The sequence below is a fragment of the Peromyscus californicus genome, unplaced genomic scaffold (genome assembly GCF_007827085.1).
Source record: "Peromyscus californicus insignis strain IS unplaced genomic scaffold, ASM782708v3 Scaffold_16__1_contigs__length_79575227, whole genome shotgun sequence".
NCBI classification, from domain to species: domain Eukaryota; kingdom Metazoa; phylum Chordata; class Mammalia; order Rodentia; family Cricetidae; genus Peromyscus; species Peromyscus californicus.
The window spans coordinates 71,328,757-71,347,699 of record NW_026294458.1 but is presented as its reverse complement, the minus strand read 5'-3'; the positions used below and the strand labels follow the sequence as shown (position 1 = coordinate 71,347,699).

The 18,943-nt window shown below is 43.4% G+C and overlaps 1 protein-coding gene across 4 annotated transcripts in view; it reads left to right on the top strand.

Annotated features, from left to right (window-relative positions):
• Positions 1 to 448: 448 nt before the first annotated feature.
• Positions 449 to 18,943, top strand: part of Scaf4 (SR-related CTD associated factor 4) — a 61,628-nt gene continuing 43,133 nt past the window's right edge. For all 4 annotated transcript variants that reach the window (XM_052741108.1, XM_052741106.1, XM_052741107.1 and 1 more), the window contains exon 1: positions 449 to 946. In XM_052741108.1, coding sequence (XP_052597068.1) covers positions 917 to 946 — 30 coding nt within the window. In that variant the 5' untranslated portion in view covers positions 449 to 916. The remainder of the gene's footprint in view (positions 947 to 18,943) is intronic.

Below are 18,943 nucleotides of genomic sequence, written 5' to 3'. Positions count from 1 at the left end.
GGGAGCTCAGGCCTCGGAGGCTGCTCAGGGCTTCCTCCAGGTCCGCATGGGTGTCCTTGCTCAGGGCGCACAGGCGTAACCCATGCAGTTGGGCGGGCACAGTTCCGCGGGGGGGGGGGGGGGTGAGGTCGCAGCAGGGAGCTTAGGAGCCTGCACGCGCTCGCCCTCCGCGCTTTGTTTGCCGTAGCAATGGGGCGAAGTCCTGCCTGGGGCACGATGGCACCACATTGCACCCCAGGAGCCCGCGTCTGGACCGTGCGCCCTAGAGACCGGCGCTCTCCCGCCGCCGCCACCACCACCGGCGGGAAAGCGCCCGGCGGCGTAGCGCCGTCACACGCTGGTGGCCCGGCGCGCGGTGTGGGCGGGGCGGGGCGGGGGCGGGGCCAAGCGCGCGCGGGGCGGGGCCGTGCGCAGGAAGAGCTCGGAGGCCCGAGCCGTCCCAGGGTGCCCCGCGCGGCGTGCACTCCGGTCGCTGCCGCCATCCCTGCTGGCGAGAGAGAGGAGAGAGACAGAGAGGCCCGCCCGCTAGCCGGCCGGGCCAGTGTGGGCCAGTGCGTGAGGGCGCGGGGGGCCGTGTCAGCGCGACGCAGAGCGCAGCCGCCACCGCCAAACGGACATGTTGGAGCCCCGCGCTGCCGCCGCCGCCGCCGCCTCCCGTCCCTCCGCCAGCGCACGGGACTGAGCAGGGGCCCGCCGCCTCTGACTGCGCTCGACCGGCCCAGCCTCGCCGCCTCGGCCGCAGCCCCTTCCTGCTCGGCCTCGGCCGCCGCCGCTCGTCGCCTCCCGTCTTCCTTTCCCCCCCACCCCCCACGCCCCAGGCCCTGCCGGTTCCCGGCCCTGCTCCGCCGCGGCGCGAGGTCTATGTGACCGGCGGGCCCGGAGCAGCCGCCGCCGCCGCCGCCGCCGCAACGCGAACATGGACGCCGTCAACGCCTTCAACCAAGAGGTGAGGGGTGCTCGGGACAGGGCTTGCCGCGGGCCAGCCGGGCCGCTTCTCCCGCTGCCCGAGGGCTTTTCGGGCACCGAGTCGGGGCGGGGACGCTTCCTGTCCCGGGTTCCGGGGCGGCGGGCCTGAAGCCGAGGAGAGGTCGCGGCCACCGTCGGGGGCTGACCCCCTCGCCCCTCCCCCGCCATGCCCCCTTCGCCCCCTTCCGGCCTGCGCCGGCTCCGGCTCCTCCAACGTGGCCCTTGTGCTCCCGGGCCGTTTATCGGCTTGGCGGGGCCGAGATCCCGCCAGGGGTTGCAGCGGAGCGCGGGCGGGCCGGCGGGCGGACTTAGGGGCGGGAGTTCCCGCGGGTCGGGGGGCCGGCGCGGCCGCCGCCTGGGCTCTCCTGTTGCTCAAGCCGGCGGCGCGTCGGCCGCTGGACTCTGATCCCGGTTGGCGGAGAGTTAGATAGAGAGGGTGTCTACCCTCCTCCTGCCTCCTGGATTGACAGGTTCACGCATAAACACAGAGAGGTAGTTCCTTAGCCTTTCGAGTGTGGAACGTACCCTTTCTTAACAACGTGACACCTAAAAAGTTGAATGGGAGAGCAGAGTATTTGCCCCGCCTTAGTCCGCGAGAAAGGCTGCGTGAGTCTCCACTTGCTCACTCTCACACCCTCCTCCCCGAGTGCTTAGTTAATCCTCAGCTCCCTTCTTCGGGAACATTTACATGTGAAAACCTCCCCAAACCGGGAACAAAGCTACCTGCCGCCTTAAAGCTCTCTAGTTGTATCTCTGATCGTTCCAGGTGCTGCTTTTGGAGCATAAAGTCCATACCATCTTATTTATCTGAATGGATTTGGGAGGAGGAGACGACCATTGATGCTTTAAAACGCAGTTACAGACTGGAAGTTATTGTGGATTGAGTTGGATTATGTTTCCCGTTTTAAATATTAAAGATAAACCAGCACTGAAGAAATCTGATGTCATAGTTTGACATGTGTTGATGTGGTGTCAGAACTTGCTCCATCTCACGATAAGATTTCTGTGGCTCAACTTGCAGTAGGATTAGGGTGTTACTACCCTTTCTATTTGTAGTGCCATAATAGGGGACCCTCCAGTTAACCCTGCAGTTGAGAATATTTATTGCTGTACAGATCACCCTTCCCCTTCCCGCAGTACTTCAGCTGACAAGTACATGTCTTCACAGACTGCACAGTTGTACCTGGTAGTAGAAAGTGAAGTGAAAAAGTTCACTAGGGGTGATTTTCAAAATAGGAAAACAGTATTTCCGGAATTTGGGCTTCCAGAAAATTGGTAATAACGCTCCAGATATTCCTTCCAGAGTTCAACGTTGATTTTGTAGAGTTGCCTGAGATGTTTGACTCTTGGAGGGCAGGGTTTCGGTCTTTTCCCTAGCCCCTCCCCCATCGTAGCAGGTGCCTGGCAAACTGTTCTTGAATAGATGGAGCTTACACAAATGTCGCAGTCGTTAAGATTTCAGGCACACCTCTCAAGATGGAAATTAACTTGGGTGTTCTTAGTGAACAAGGAGGATCTTTAGTGTACTTTTGAAGGCCAGGAATATTTAATCTGATTTAAGTTATTGTGGAAGGTGATATCAAGTACTTTGTTAACGTATCCAATATTAACCTCTCCACTTAGTTAGGCTTTGTAAGGCCAACGAACCTTGTAAGGGTAATAGAATTTGAAGCTTAGAATGGATAAGGAAATATAGTGTGAAACTGCTATCAGTCATTGCTTTGAAATACCAAACTTAGGGATGCTTGACTCTTTGAGAAGGGGAAATGGTATTCTGACTTTTAAATGGCACAGTGAGCATTTTTCTCATGTTCATTTTCCTTTTATTCCTTGTCTTTATGAACTTGAAGTAAATTTGTTAGGCGTATGTTTCCATTGCCAACTCTTTCTGCTAAATTGCAAATTAAAGCCAATGTTCTTGTGCCTGCTTGATTGTAGTGCTTATTCTCTTATTTCTCCCTCTTCAGAAAACATTGCCGTTAGGTCCTTGGAACATTGGAGTGCCCAAATCTAGTGTTGTTATAAAAATACTTGACTGTTCAGTTGTTCAGCTGTGTCCTTAATACTGGGGAAAATCTTTGTCACTTAGGGGTCTATCTGTTAGAACTTTAACCAATGAAAAAAAAAACTTTTTCCTTTGAGCTCTGTGTGTTCTGGGTGCCCATGAGGTGTCGCTTTGGGATTTCAGAGAAGGTAAGAGACAGTAGTTTGAGAGGCAGCAGGACTGAGAAGTGAATAGTGGTTTGACTCTGGGAGCTGTTGGGAAGTGAGGATGGTAGTTTGGAGGGTGGTGTTTCATGTGTAATGTATTTGAATTTCATTTTTAGACTGTGGGGAAACGTTGAAGGCTTTAAGTAGTACAATAGCAAGATTGTGTTTAGCTTGTAGTGGTCTGTGAGAGGCAGGTAGAGTTCGGGAGAGGCATGGAAGGATGTGGGCAAAGGAATTCATGGACCGTGGTGTCTGGTAGTTCTATAAACACCTTTTGACATTGTATTCTGTATGCCAAGATAGTGATGGTGCCATCAATACAAGTCAGTCTTCAAAAGTATGTTTAGTGGAGTAGAAAATGTATTTGGTTTTGAAATAGGTGAAGTTGCTGTTGTGTGGAATAGTCATGTGGATATTTTTGGCAAGCAATTGGGCATGTAGTATTTAAAAGTAGCCAAAGCAGGGACAGAGTCACTCTCATATGGGTGCTGGTGAAAATTCCAGGGTGCAGGGGAGAGAAAGAAAATACCTACTATAGCATATTTGGTTTGTCAGGCACTTTTTTTTTGGGGGGGGGGGTTGAGACAGGGTTTCTCTGTGTAGCTTTGTGCCTTTCCTGGAACTCGCTTTGGAGACCAGGCTGGCTTCGAACTCACAGAGATCTGCCTGGCTCTACCTCCCGAGTGCTGGGATTAAAGGCGTGCGCCACCACCGCCCGGCGTCAAGCACTTTTTATATATGTCTAGTTTAACAGATACATATTCCTACAGACTTCCAGTTACATAGAGAGAGACTGATTTTTTTCTCTTTTTTCCTTTCCTTCCTTCCCTCCCTCCCTCCTTTCCGAATTTCTCTGTGTAATAGCCCTGACTGTCCTGGAACTTGCTTTGTAGACCAGGCTGGCCTCAGAGCGGCTGATTTTTCAAAGAATAGTTCACCCAAGGGCACATTTCTAAACTAATGGCAGAGCCAGGGTTTGAATGTAGATCTCGCTGCTTAATTGATATGCTTTGTAGAATACCAAGGTATTGGCCAACAGATTAAAAACTTATGGTTACTGAACCTTTTAGGGTAATAGAATTTGAAGTTTAGGGTTGAATGGATAAGGAAATAAGAGATCAAATGTAATCTTTGGTTTGGTTTTGAGCAACTAGACGGAACGGCTGCTTTGTGGGTGATGGGAAAGGAGAGAGGCTAACAGTGTACTAGAACTGCTGAATGGTGGGATATGTGTTTATGCATGCTACACCATAAGATTTTAGTCTTGGTAAGAGGTGGGCTCTGTCAGATGAGATGGGGCACTTGGGGTAGTATGTCATAGACCCTAGTCTCTATTAGATAAAAGGAGGGCCTTCAGGGCTGGAGAGATTGATTACTCTCGTTAGGAGTGCTGGCTGCTCTTCCGGAGGACCCTAGTTGGGTTCTCAGAACCTACTAGAGCACAGTTCCAGGGAATGTGCCTGACAGACAGAGTGTCAGTATACATGAAGTAAACTTTAAAGGAGAATTGAGCATATTCAGGGAAGGGCTATGAAAGGGTGAGTTTAAGGCAGCAAGGGAAGGAAGATGGGCAATAAAAGGAAAAGGACAGATTGAGAATGGTGTCAGGGAAGTCTGTCTCGACATAGATGGTAAAGAAGGAAAGAAGTTACTCAGACACTCATTAACTTGGGGTTTGCGTGCTTTAGTCTCTCAAGGACGCACTGATAAGTCTTGGAAAAGATGGAATGAGGCAGGCCCCCTATGGCCAGTACTTGGTGCTCTGCTACCTGGTTTTCCTCGGGGTGACAATTTTAAAACTGCGCTGAGGTTTGTGGAATGAATAAAGGTTACAGAAATTTTAGCCAGGCGATGGTGGCGCACACCTTTGATCTCAACACTAGGGAAGTGGTAAGTTGCAGATTTTTTTGTCCTTTAATTATATTCTTAGGGTTTAAAAGAACATACTCTGACCTTCCCATTTATCTATAGTTTTAAGATCTTTAAAATATGAAAATAATTTAGAAAACAATTTTTAACCGGGCGGTGGTGGCACACGCCTTTAATCCCAGCACTGGGAGGCAGAGGCAGGCAGATCTTTGTGAGTTCAAGGCCAGCCTGGGCTACAGAGCGAGAATCCAGGAAAGGTGCAAAGCTACACAGAGAAACCCTGTCTCAAAAAAACCAAAAAACAAAAAACAAAAAAAAAAAAAGGAAAGAAAAGAAAGGAAACAATTTGTAAATGAAAACACGAGTTATTTTTAATTTTAAAAAGTCCCTTTGTCTTCACCCAAGCTATTACTTCCAGCAGAGAGATTCAAATGATGATGGAATCTGAGGCCTATGAACAATAAAGATGGAGTCTATGTTTGTACATACATTGCTTATTGTGCATTTTGTTAAACATGCTCAAATTCATTCTTCAGAGAATTCATTTTTGCTGATAAACTGCAATAAACTTTGTCAAATGTGTTCCTGTGCACATCCACTCTGACAGTTGTGCTCACTTTCCGTTTTGACACCTTTAGACTCATAAACGTTAAGGACACAGCAAACCATTTCTCTATGTATAGAAATTTAAACTGAAGCTATATTATGGAGGAAAACCTTTTATGCAGCAACAGCCTCTGGAAAACACTGTTGGGTGCTTGTGAGTAATAGGTGAAAAGGAATGTGAGTTTGAACTGAGACCATGGAAAGGGCTTTCTGAGAGTTTCAGCACTGCATGCGGTGCTGCTCTGCAGTGAAGGGAAGATAGGAATACTTTAATACTCTTTAAAATGAGTCAGCTGTGACTGTGTCGTGAACTGATGTTCACCGTCAGTCTTCACTGAGCGCTTCCCTGGGAATTGAAGGAAGTAGGGAGCTTGCTGCCTGCCTCTCCTCACTAGTCATGATTGGTCAGTGGAATTGAGATCCCTGACAAGGCTGTTCCTCTATTTTAACCTGCAATGGTCATCATTTTTGTTGTTGTTGTTTTTTAATCATTCTTTTCTGAGAGATCTGAGTGGAAAGGGGACTCAAACTGTTATTGTATGGAAGGGATACGTGCTCTTCTGTTAGCAGTTTATTATTGCACTTGACTGTGGGATACTGTTATCTAGGGGAGTTTGGGTCCTGTTAGTTACAGTCTTGTTCTCTCCCCAGCTCTCATTCTCTTTATACACTAACAGAAGGAAAGGTGCTTTTCAGAGCATTCTGACAGCACTTAACTCTAATGGTTTTGGTAAAAATACGTTACTCTTTAACATTTTTGTTAAGTATTTTGCTGTAGAAAAAGTTACCTACATAAGTAATAAATTGATTTAGAGATAAATTTTTTTTTGTTTTCTTTTGTTTTTTTTTTTTTCGAGACACGGTTTCTCTGTGTAGCTTTGTACCTTTCCTGGAACTCGCTCTGTAGACCAGGCTGGCCTCGAACTCACAAAGATCCGCCTGCCTCTGCCTCCCGAGTGCTGGGATTAAAGGCGTGCGCCACCACTGCCCGGCTAGAGATAAATTTAAGAGTACTAGAAATGTTTGGTTTCTAAAGATGAAACAGAATTGGGGATAATCTATACCTAATGGTAGAAAGATGGCAAAATGGTGGTTTGTTTGTTGAAGGCCAGAAACAAATTGTGGGTCTGTACCCATCTAAATCTCAGTCTTAAATACACCTTGAGAACGGTTTATTACATGCCCTGACTCTGCTCGTTGTGTTCAACATTCGTGTGGCTTGTTGATTACATTCCTTGCTTTATAGTTACAGCTCTTACTGGTATGTGTATTTACCTTACCATGTAGCACTAATTAATCTGAAAACCAGTGAAACTCAGGGAAGCAGTTAAGAATTAGAAACTAGGTTTTTTATTTTTATTTTTATTTTTATTTTTAACAGGGATGAGTAGACTCAATAAAAGTGGACAGCCATCCAGTTAACCTGTTGAAAGTTCTCAGTTGTGTTTGGGTAATTGGAGTTATCGTGGTAGAAATCCATATGATCAGTAATCCCAACTGAAACAGACCTTAGATGGGCAGAGTAGTTGACACTCAGTGCAGGTTTTTTCCCCATTTCCACACAATTATTTTCAGGCATAATAGATAATTGGGTAAAAATGGCCAGAGAAGAAATTTGGCTGGGCGGTAGTGGCGCATGCCTGTAATTCCAGCACTTGGTCGGGAGACAGAGGCAAGTGGATCTTGAGTCCGAGGCCAGCCTGGTCTACAAAGTGAGTTCCAGGACAACTAGGGCTACACAGAGAAACTCTGTCTCGAAGAGAAAAAGAAATGAAATTTGGACTTTATACACATACATAGAATCATACCAGTTACAGGTAAGTATCAGTGGAAAGTGGTTAGGTAGTGCCTAACAAGTCTTTTTGGAGTAGTAAAACTTGATAATAGTATAGTAGTATGCTAATCTCTTCAGGTTTTAAGCTTGTTTTATCAGTGGCTGCTAAACTTAAATCTTCACATATTTTTGTTCGGTAGACAAATGACTAGATTTATCTTATATACTTATACTCTTAGTTAAAGAAAAATTGTTCCTTTTAATTACAGAGTTGTACATGAAACGCAGGAAGTCCTGGTTGTTTGGTTGAAATTTGTAAAAAGCCTACTTGACAATAAGATTGAATAGTTCTAACATCGTTTATGTGTGCAGCATTGATTTTAGTGTCAGTTGTCATCTTAGTCAAAAGTGACCCTAACTGGCGTCTGCGGGATGGCTCAGCAAGTGGAAGCACTTGCTCTGAGTGTCTGGTCACCTGGTTGAATCCCCGGAGCCTACGTAAAGGTGAAAAGAGTTTTTGTCTAGCCTCCACCTATGCTCCCACATATCATACACATTGATTTTTTAATGATTTTTCACCCCAAAAGCCGATGTCTGTTTCTACTGTGTTTATTAACCACTATAAACTTCTGTATAAATTCCTGCTGTTTGTCATTTAGTAATGACATTCTGCATAATTTTTGTTCATGAGCCTTTAGTTTTAAAGCTTCATATTCACTCACTATACATTTGTTCAAAGCTAAATCTGGCTCTTTGAAAATATGTTAGAAACATAATCTTGGCCGGGAGGAGACATAACCGGCATAGTTTGAATATATTGTTCAAGCACATGAATATACACAGGTGTATCACAAGACTGGAGACTCTGAACCCGAGGAAACCTCAATTCTCTATCCTCTTACTTTGAACATGAGTGCATATATTCGAACTGGCAGCTTGAGGTGGGGAAGTGGGTATTTGCTGATGAATTTGCACTCAGTGGATTCTTACTGTAGGCATTGAAGTATTGGTTAATCTCAGCAGTAGCCACTGCACTAGTCTGTAAGACTTATAAGTCTCCATGAACAAGATACTAGGGTGAGGGGAGATATTTTATTCCTGATATTTATTATTGCAAATGCTTAATGGCACGAAAAAGAACAAGCAAAACTTCATTGTGTTTAGACCTGATCCAGTGTTTCCCTTCCTATTCTACTGGTGTCTTTGCCCCTCTCTAAAGTATGCTATCGTGTTAGAGCAGGAATTGACGAACTTTGTAGTCTGTCCTCGCCCTCTGAAAGACAGACCTCAAGTGTCTTCCTGTGCTTTATCATGAGGTTTCTATTTTGTCTTTTTCTTGTTCTTGGTCAGCATTAAGTTTTAGCTGAAGCAAAATTATAAAATCCTACCTATATAGAGTATAGCTATATAATTACTGTAACATGTCTTTAAGTCTTTTACAGATTTTATTTTATATGTATAAGTATTTTGCCTGCATGTATATATGTGCACCATGTGCACAGTACTGGCAGAGGCCTGAAAAGGATGTTAGATTTCCTAGACTTGGAGTTATAGATGGCTGTGAGCCGCCATATGCATACTGGGAACTGACCCTGGTTCCTCTGCAAGAGCAGTAAGTGCTTTTTACCATTTAGCCATACAACTCTTTAAGAAACAAGATACTTTTTAAAAAATTAGTGCCTGGGCTGAAGAGATGGCTGACTTGGTAAAGTGTTTGCTAAATAAGCTTAAGGACCTGAATGTGGATCCCGGGACCCATACAAAAAACTGGGTTTGGCAGTACATGCCTGTAACCCTAGCACTGGGAAGATGGGGGCATAAGGATTTCTGAAGCTTTCTAGATAGCCAGCCTTGCTGAACGGGTGAGCTCCAGGTTCAGTGAGAGGCACGGACGACGGTCTCCAGAAGTAAGGGGGAAGGCAATAGAGGAAGACATGTATTATTGACCTCTGACCTCCACATATATGCCCACCGTGCTTCATTTGTTTGTTGGTTGGTGTGGGTGATTGCCGGCTGCATGCAGTGCTGCAGCTTGTGTGGAAGACCAAAGAAGTGTCATCCCCTGGGACTGGAGTTGCAGACAGCGGGAGCCACCTTGTGGGCACTGAGAATTGAACTTGGGTCCTCTGCAAGAACAGCCAGTGCTCTTAACTGATGAGCCATCTCTTCAGGCCATCCCACACACTTTTTAAAAGGTGTGTGTATGTCACCTGATTCCTAGGAGTTGCCAAGTAGTAGTGAGTCCACTTTAGAAAGGATATGCGCACATCTTTTTCCCCTTTTGTGAGACAGGCTCTTTGCAGTTCTGGCTGGCTGGCATGTAACACTGTAGCCTAGACTGTTTCTGAGCTTGCAGCAATACTGGCTCTGCCCTGAAGTGCTGGGGAACCAGGAGTGCACCACCGTTGTGGCTGTCCAGATTTGTAGAAAGGCCCACAGTTAGTTGTCCAGTATGCTAAACACCAGTGGATTGTACGTTTTTATAGAATGCAGTTTTATTCTATAAATTATATTTGAAAATTTTAAAAACTCAAAAATGTAACATTATAACATTCCATTTCACTGTTTTCTTGCTTGATCTGGTTTTCTGTCAGGTTGAAAACAGTATCAGTTAGCTGACCACAGGGCCTTGTAAATTATTTTGTTGATTCTGAATCTAAAGTTTGTTCAAAGGGTGTCTTTGTTTTTGACAATTATAAGAAGTTACCGGAGGAGACAATTCAAGGAAAAACAGGAGTGTTTGCTCCTTAAATAACAGCCAGGTGCTATAGCCAGTGTTAAATATCTGTCTGAATGCTTAAAAAAAACTTAATGTTATTTTCTTCCAATAAAATGCTTTTGTATCCTTGAACCAAGTTTTTTCTTTTCTCCATTGAAGTCTAGGAGGAAATATTTATTTTATGAAAATATTTCTTCGTAGGTAATTTCATTAAGATACTAATTCAAGTTCACTAGTGAAGCTAGTAATAAAACTGATCTTGAAACGTGGCTCTGTGTTAGTGAAGTAGAGCAATGGCTAAAACATGGATATTCTGAGAAATTAGTACTCTGTGTTGTGGGTGTGCACAGGTACGACAGTGTTCATGTGGAGGCCAGAACACCTTTACCTACCTAACCATCCTGCCAGCCCCGTACATATTAGAATCACCTTCTGGCCCATTTCTTGAGCAAGTGAAAAGGAGTTTGGGGTTGGCTGCAGTTCGGTGAATCAAAATGGAGGTAAGGAATGGAAAAGGCCTGGTATTGGAAACTGGAGCTGAATGCTTAAAAGACCCTGGTGAGGGAAGTGGCCGTTGGTTCTGAAGTGAAAAAACTGAATGCGGGATAGAATTTTGGAAATTGTAGGGTAGGTTCTCCAAAAATGAAGCCTAAGTTGGGGTATAGTTTAGGACAGATCATCAGAAATTACTTTGAAAATTTCTTCTTTCAGCAGTAAGTAACAGAATTTTGAGTTGGTAATGATTTAGAGAGTTAGGGATGAAGCAAATGAACATTGCTTGTTATATTACTATAATGTTAATGCATGTAGAAATACATGTAGTTAAGCTAAAATGGTTTTTAATATTAACTAATTGTTACATTTACATGAGGGTTTTTTTGTAAAATGTTTCTCTAAGGTCTGGAATTGGAAAATTTAATGCATTTGTGGGAAAATGTGATAAGTGGAAAGAAATTTAGGGAAGAGGGTTTCTTGACACTTGAATTTAAGAATATTATGTGTAACTTTGCTTGTAAAAGTATCTGGTTTGAAACTTGGAGAAATCTGAGGAGTAGGCCTTATGAGGAAGTAGTTGGGGAAGTGTGCTGTTTACAGCACACTGAGGAGCTTGGGTTGGCGGGATCTCGGGGGAGAGCACTTGACAAATGTGGAGGCCCCAGGGTGGTCCCCAGTACCAAGAACAGAGAAGAGAGCAAAAGAAGAACTCAGGACATTATGGCTCATGGAAACTATGAAGGAGCAGTTTAAAAACTTACCCTTTTGGTAGTTTAACTGTTTTTCTGTTTATGATAGGCTTGTCTACATACCTTGTTCTAAGCAATTGGGAAAGGTTTGGTTTAAACATTTAGGCTTCAAAGGATTTGACACCAGAAAATAGAATTTACGTGAAAATAAGTTATTAGTAATCAAAAGAATCCTTCCTTTAACGGGCAGATGTCAATAAAAAATATACTATTTTATATCTACAAAGCCCTGGTGAAAATTCAAGAGGAACTTTTTTTGTAATTTAAATAAGTTTTATTAAAGATTTTTCAAGTATAGCCGGCAATATATACTAAGTTCAGTATTCCGGCACTACTACCTTCCAAAATTTGCAAGCAATATAGACTGTTAACTTCAATCAAATAAAATTTATTCCATGGACGTCATACCCGATACTAATGACTCTATAGTTGGCCTTTTATTGATTGATTGATAGATTGATTGATTTTAGTTTTTCAAGACAGGGTCTCTGTACATAGCCCTCTTTGTCCTGGAACTCTATTTGTAGACCAGGCTGGCCTTGAATTCACAGAGATCAGCCTGCCTCTGCTGCGGTTAAAGGTGTGCACCACCACACTCAGCTTACAGTTGGCCTTTTCTTATCATTTAATTACATTTATAATATTTGAGAACAGACATGGTGGCACATATCTAACTCCAGCACTGAGGCTAAGGCAGGCCGAACTCCTGAGACTCTCTTCAAAGCCAAACCTTATCTCAAAAAGAGAAAAGGGAAATAAAATAATTGCACTAAATGCTATACCTGTTCATTTTAAGTAAAGTGTTTTAGTATTTCTTTCCCTTCTACTTACATTGGGATTTTTCCTGTTTGAAGACATGGTCTTACTGTTTCCCCATGTACCAGGAAATTGTTTATTTCTCTGGATAGTAATTGTGAGGATTTTGAGAGCATCCCATTATTGCCTTGGGATAGAAGGTTATGGGGTTTTGTTTTGTTTTTTAGTTCTTGCTATTATAACTTCCATTTCTCTGAGGAGTTGAAATGCATCAGCTATGTCTCACCAGCTTTTGGCTTTATGCTGGACTCAGCACCGTAGATATATGAAGAAGTGTAGTTCATTTTAATTTAGACTTTGAGTTTTGCTTGGTAAAGTTGTTCATTGGTTTACTATTTATTGATATTTCCCTTGTTAATTGAGTGTAGATGTATCCAACCTTCTTATTAAATAATAAACACAGAACCAATGCAAAGAAGAAAGCCAAGAGGTCAGAGCTAAGAGCTAAAACCTTACCCTTCCTCCTGCGGTGGTCCTACCTCTCCGAACCAGAGCTACCCCTGTGTTAAAGTCTTTATATAGAGTTCCTGTCCTGCCTTCTCATTGGTTGTAAACCCAACCACATGACCGCCTCCTCACGGCCTGTCTGTATAGGCCTCCCTCCAGGTTTTCCATGATTGGTATTAAGATTAAAGGCATGTGTATCCAATAATGGCTGTATCCCTGAACACACAGAGACTTACCCAGCTCTGCCTACCAAGTGCTGGAATTACAAGCGTACGCTACCACTGCCCTGCTTTCCTATGGCTTGCTAATAGCTCTGACCCCCGGGCAACTTTATTTATTAACATACAAATAACATTTTAATACAAATAAAATATCACCATAATTGAGTTCACTGTAGTATTTAAATTTCACTGTCTCTTGGATTTTTTGACTTGTATTTATGGAGAGAAGGGGCATGTTACCACTGCACATGTGGAGGCCAGAGGACTTCCCTGCAGGACCCTTGAGTCTAGGGTGTCAGACCTAAGTCCCAGGCTTAGCAGCAAGCACTGGGGAGCCATCTCATAGGGCCTCGCTTGCTGTCTGTACCTGCTCTTGACAGCTCTATACAGGATTGTCTTTCACCCAGAACAGCATGCCTTACCGTGCTTGCCTTCCCCAGTCTCTGGCTCCCCAGCATTAGGAAGAGCACTTTCTCAAACATAGCATTGGTGAATGACATACTTAAGCCCTAAGATGAAATGCTGTCTCAGAGGTACTCTACACTACCCTTCACCTAATTGTCCTAGCAGTAAGTTTCAGGAAGTTGTCTTTGGGCTATAATTAGCTGGATAAGCATTTTTTTCCAGAAATGATTGTTATCTTTTGTTAAGAAATGTATGTGTCATTTTATGTTTACATTATTAAACATGACAGTTGTGTTGGCTTTAGCTTTTGATTTGGTGTGAACTAGTGATCTGATAGACGGAGTCAAATGTACAAGAGGAGGAAGAGTGGAAATGATGCTTTGGATACCGTGTCTCACCGGAAGACCAGCACCTGCCTGTCACTGGCTGTTTCTATGACTGTCGCAAGCATTCTCCCCTTCCTTGTACCATGTGCACTGTGGGGCTTAAAGGGCGGTTTCCAGGAGTGAGTTCTCCACATGGGTTCTGGGGATCCAGCAGTCCTCCGTGACATGTGCCTGGGTGGTGGTGGTTTTGGGGTGGAGCTTTTGTTTGCTTTCTTTAAACTTAGTACTTAAATAGAAATAACAGGACTTGAGGGGGAAAGTGCTTTGTCATCTTGAAGTTTTTATAATAGCAAAGGAAAGAATGGTAGGTATACTTATATCCATTTGAAGTAAATTTGAGAAAAACAAAATTTTCAAGTTTAAGGGAAAGAAAGGTTGGGCCGAGTACCTCTTGAAAGAAACTCAGAAAGGAAAAAGTACTTAAGGAATTTAAGAATTGAGAAATATTTAAGGTGCTGTGGAGATGGCCCAGTGCTTCAAGTGCTTGCTGTGGCGGCACATCCTGGAAACCAGTGCTGGGAGGGTAGAGACAAGTCCTGGTCAGCTGGTCCGGACAGTTGATGCCCTCCAAATTCAGTGAGATTCTGTTCCAGACAGACAGTGGAGGACATTTGACTTTGACCTCTGGCCTCAGTGGCATACACACACATACATAAACGTACTGTACATACCTTTCTTTTTTGGTTGGTTAGTTGGTTTGTTTGAGACAGGGTTTCTCTGTAGCTTTGGTGCCTGTCCTGAATCTCTGTAGCCCAGGCTGGCCTTGAACTCACAGAGATCCCCCTGGCTCTGCCTCCCGAGTGATGGGATTAGAGGCGTGTGTCACCACCGCCCAGCACTTACCTTTCTTTTAAAAATTAAGACAGGCTGGAGAGGTGGTTCAGTGGTTAAGAGCATTTATTCTTTCCAAGGTCCTGGGTTAGAGTCACAGCACCCACGTGGTTGTTCACAGTTTTTCATAACTCCGGTTCTAGGACACACATGATACGTGCAAATGATACTTATAACATATAAATATTTTAAAAATTAAGACTGCTATGTAATTTCTTAATTATTTTCATTTCCTTGATAGTTTAATTTCAAGAGTAGAATTTGTAGAGTCTATACCAGTTCATTTTTATTTCTTCCAGTTCTGTTTCTCTTAGGAATATCTAGCCATTGCTAGTTACCAATAGTCAGAACATTTTCACTAACTGTTTATAACAGAAAAAATTGTTTTGTCAAGTGAAGACTACTTAAGAATTTTTTCAGAAAGATGTTGGCTGTGACTTCATCTGAATCAGTTAGAAAAATAGAGGTTAGATGAGAATATCAAGTAGTTTTAATAAATAGCATTAGGACTATCATTTGAGTTCATCCTAGAAACAAGCCCCCCCCCCTTTTAAATTCAAAACCACTGAATGACTTAGTTTAAGGCATCCAAAGTGAGTGTATAAAGTGAAATGAAAGTTGGTTTAAGTAAAGTGATTTCCAAACTACCTAAATAGATTGGAAATACTACTAAAAATCCAGCATATCACTGTGAAGATGGAGTTCTGTTAGAGGTGTCGGTGAAAAACCATCAGAGAGTTTAAGTTGATCACAGATGTTAAAAGAGTGAATGAGCACTGTTTACACCTCTTGCATGGGTACCAACAGTGTGATTCCTTAAACCTGACACTGTTATCTTATGTACCAAAAAATTGGGGGTTTAATTGTCTCCATGTGGAGTGATTATCCTGGATTATCTGAGAAGACCCTGTATAATCACTAAGGGTCCTTATCCAAGAATGGCAGGAGACAGAAGGAAGACAAGGCAAGCAGAGGTCAGAGAGGGAGAGGCCATGTACCATAGGCACGTGGTCAGCCAGTAGAGCTGAATTAGCAAGAAATGGATTCTGCTCCAGATTCCCAGGAGTGCGGCCCTTCTACCATGTTGATGTTGACTAATGAAAGTCTGCTCTTCAGAATACAAGGTGTGCGTGCTGCTTCAGGCCTTTGTAGGGTACATTGTAAACTTACTGCATCAGTAGAAAAGCAGTCAAGCTAATTCACTCTTAAAGGTATGTTAATTTGGGAATACATCTGAACTCTGGAATTTTAGGGTGTCACCCTTAAAAAATAAGCTGGGATAGTTAGATCTCAGAATCATATCATTTGGCATTATTGTAGTTAAGGTAAGGGGAAGGCATGGTGGTCAACTTCAAATATTTTGTCTTGGGAGGGAAACCCTCGGGCTGAATTGTGGTTAGTTAGTACAAGCAACGCTGGTGGAACCATTGGTACCGATTGACTAGGAGTTACTAAAGTCTTGGTACTCCTGGTTTTTCACCGGAAAGATTAACTGACTGGGAGTTAGTTAATAAGGTCTTGGTACTCCTGGTTTTTCTCTAGAAAGATTGACTGACTGGGAGTTAGTTAATAAGGTCTTGGTACTCCTGGTTTTTCTCTAGAAAGATTGACTGACTGGGAGTTACTAACGTCTTGGTACTCCTGGTTTTTCTCTAGAAAGATTGACTGACTGGGAGTTAGTTACTAAGGTCTTGGTACTCCTGGTTTTTCTCTAGAAAGATTGACTGACTGGGAGTTAGTTACTAAGGTCTTGGTACTCCTGGTTTTTCACCGGAAAGATTGACTGACTGGGAGTTAGTTACTAAGGTCTTGGTACTCCTGGTTTTTCACCGGAAAGATTGACTGACTGGGAGTTAGTTACTAAGGTCTTGGTACTCCTGGTTTTTCACCAGAAAGCTTTTTCCTAGTGTAGCATTTGGGCAGCACCACATCAGTATAAAAATAAAAGCACTTGGCTATACAAAGCTTGAGGACCATGTAAAAAACTGGTGGGTTGTATGAGCATGCTTGTAATGCTATTGCTGTGGTGAGTGGAGACAGGAGCATCGCTGGATGCTTAACTTCACTGAGGGATTCTGTTTCAGGGGAATAAGATAGAGAGTGACAGAACAGTATTCTATGACCTTTGTGCTGTACACACACACAAACACCACAGTCACATGTAAGTACACAGACTGGAGAGATGGCTCAGCGGTTAAGATCACTTGTTCTTTCAGAAGTCCCAAGTTTAATTCTGAGCAGCCACATGGTGGCTCACAACCATCTGTAATGGTTGCCCTCTTCTGGCGAGCAGAACACTGTATACATAATAAATAAATCTTTATTTTAAAAAAACAACCAAGATTCTCAGGGCATTATATTGCTCATTTATTGAGTGCTTATATGCCAGGTATTAGGCTTGAGATATATGTACTGTGCCTTATTTAATTTTTTTTTTTTTTTTTTTTTGGTTTTTTTTTTTTTCGAGACAGGGTTTCTCTGTGTAGCTTTGCGCCTTTCCTGGAACTCGCTTTGGAGACCAGGCTGGCCTCAAACTCACAGAGATCCTGCCTCCCAAGTGCTGAGATTAAAGGCGTGTGCCACCACCGCTCGGCCCCTTATTTAATTTTAACAACCTTATGAAACAAGATAACTATTAACATGCTTTTTTCAAATTAAAAAAAAATGTTGTGGTTTGGAATGGTTAGCTAGAATGACATGTATGAATGATTAAGTTTGTGTATGGAATTATGTTCATGCTATTTGTGCAAGTGTGTTAGGAGATGAGACCTAATCAGAGATGGTTGGGTTACCAGGAAACTGATGCCATCATCGTGAAAGCAGGTTATTAAGAAGCGAGCTTGGGCCTTGTCTACAAAGTGAGTTCCAGGACAGCTAGGACTGGTAACACAGAGAAACCCTATCTCGAAGAATCAACAACAACAAAAAGAAGCAAGCTTGGTCCCTTGCTCTCTTCTCCTCTCCTGTGCTCTCTTACCATCTGTCCTTTGCCATGAGATGCCATGGTGACAAATGCCTTCACCAGAGAGGGACACCTTGGACTTACCAGCTTCTGGAACTGTAAGGAATTTCCTGAGGCATGTGGGAGACTGCAACATGAGAATTGTCTTCAGTTTGAGAGAGACCCTGCTTAAAAAATAAGTAAACATTCTTTAAAACTTGCATAGTGGACTGAGAATGTAGTTGCCCAGCACACCTTTTAAAATTGTCTAGTGTGTAGTATTTCTTCCAGTTACACAAAATTAAGACATTTGCCCAGGTTTATGTAGTTAGTAAAATGCCATTTTGTCTGATTCCCAAATGTGAATGAATTCCAAAAGAACCACAGTCTAAATCATCATGTTCCGTGTCCTAGGTCTGTTTACTGGAGGAAGGGATGAGGGCGAGGAGAGGTTCTTTGTGTTTGAAGTACTTTGTATCTCCGGCAAGCATGAAAGGACAATGTCACGGGAGACTTTCTTAAAAGTTGTCCTACTGATAGATCACGGAGCTAACTCAGGCTGGTTAGTGCAAATGGGTGTTAGAAAAAAGAACCGCTCCTCATCCTTGGGCTTTTGAGATGGGCTGTTTCTGAGTGTGAGGAGCTCATGCCTCCACCCTCACACTGCTTCCTGATGGACTCTTCCCGTTGATGAATGAATGGAAATGCAGGCTGGTGGGGTGGGGTGGGGGCTGCACCAAACCACACTTGGGAACACTCATCGTTCACAGGTAGGTGGTAGTACAGACTGTACAGGTGGGTGCTGTGGCCTGGAAAGGCTAATCTGCCCAGATCTAGAGTCCAGTCTTCCAACTCTTAGTGCCTCCGTGTCTGGTGGTGTTCCATATTAGACATTGTTGGAAGAGCAGTTTCATGGTTTTCACGCTTTGTGTTTAAATTGGTTCTTTTTGTTTCTCCCTTGAGGTTTTGTTGGCTGAGACTGGATGTTGGTTAGAAATAACCAGTCTTGAGTTTCCTTTCTCCCCCTCCATTTTAGCTGTTCAGGCTTTATTTTTCTCATTTCTAAAATGACACGACCCCCTCCCCCCAATCAGTGCTTTCCTATTTTCTAACCACAATCCACAGGAAGACTTATAATTTACACTTAGATTCAGGTACTTATGTGTTAAATGCCCACAAACAAAACTTGAAAGTTTTGTGAAACAGTATAGTTGACCCAGTCCTACCCTCAAAGTCAACTAGTCTTGCCTTAAAAATATTGTGGTAAAACTGTAGAAAGTTCCAAAGGGTAAGGCTTCAATTTGCTGTGTATAAGCAGTACTTGGAGTCTTGTGAGTGGTGATGTACAGACACACCCTGCTCAGGCTGCCCATTGATTCAGAATCTCCTGTCCCACTGGCACGTGCCTAAAAATTATTGATCTCTTACCTCGTTTGTAATACAGACTTTTCTTGTCATTATTCCCTAAATAGTACATCATAACACTTATTTTTACATAGTACTTGCT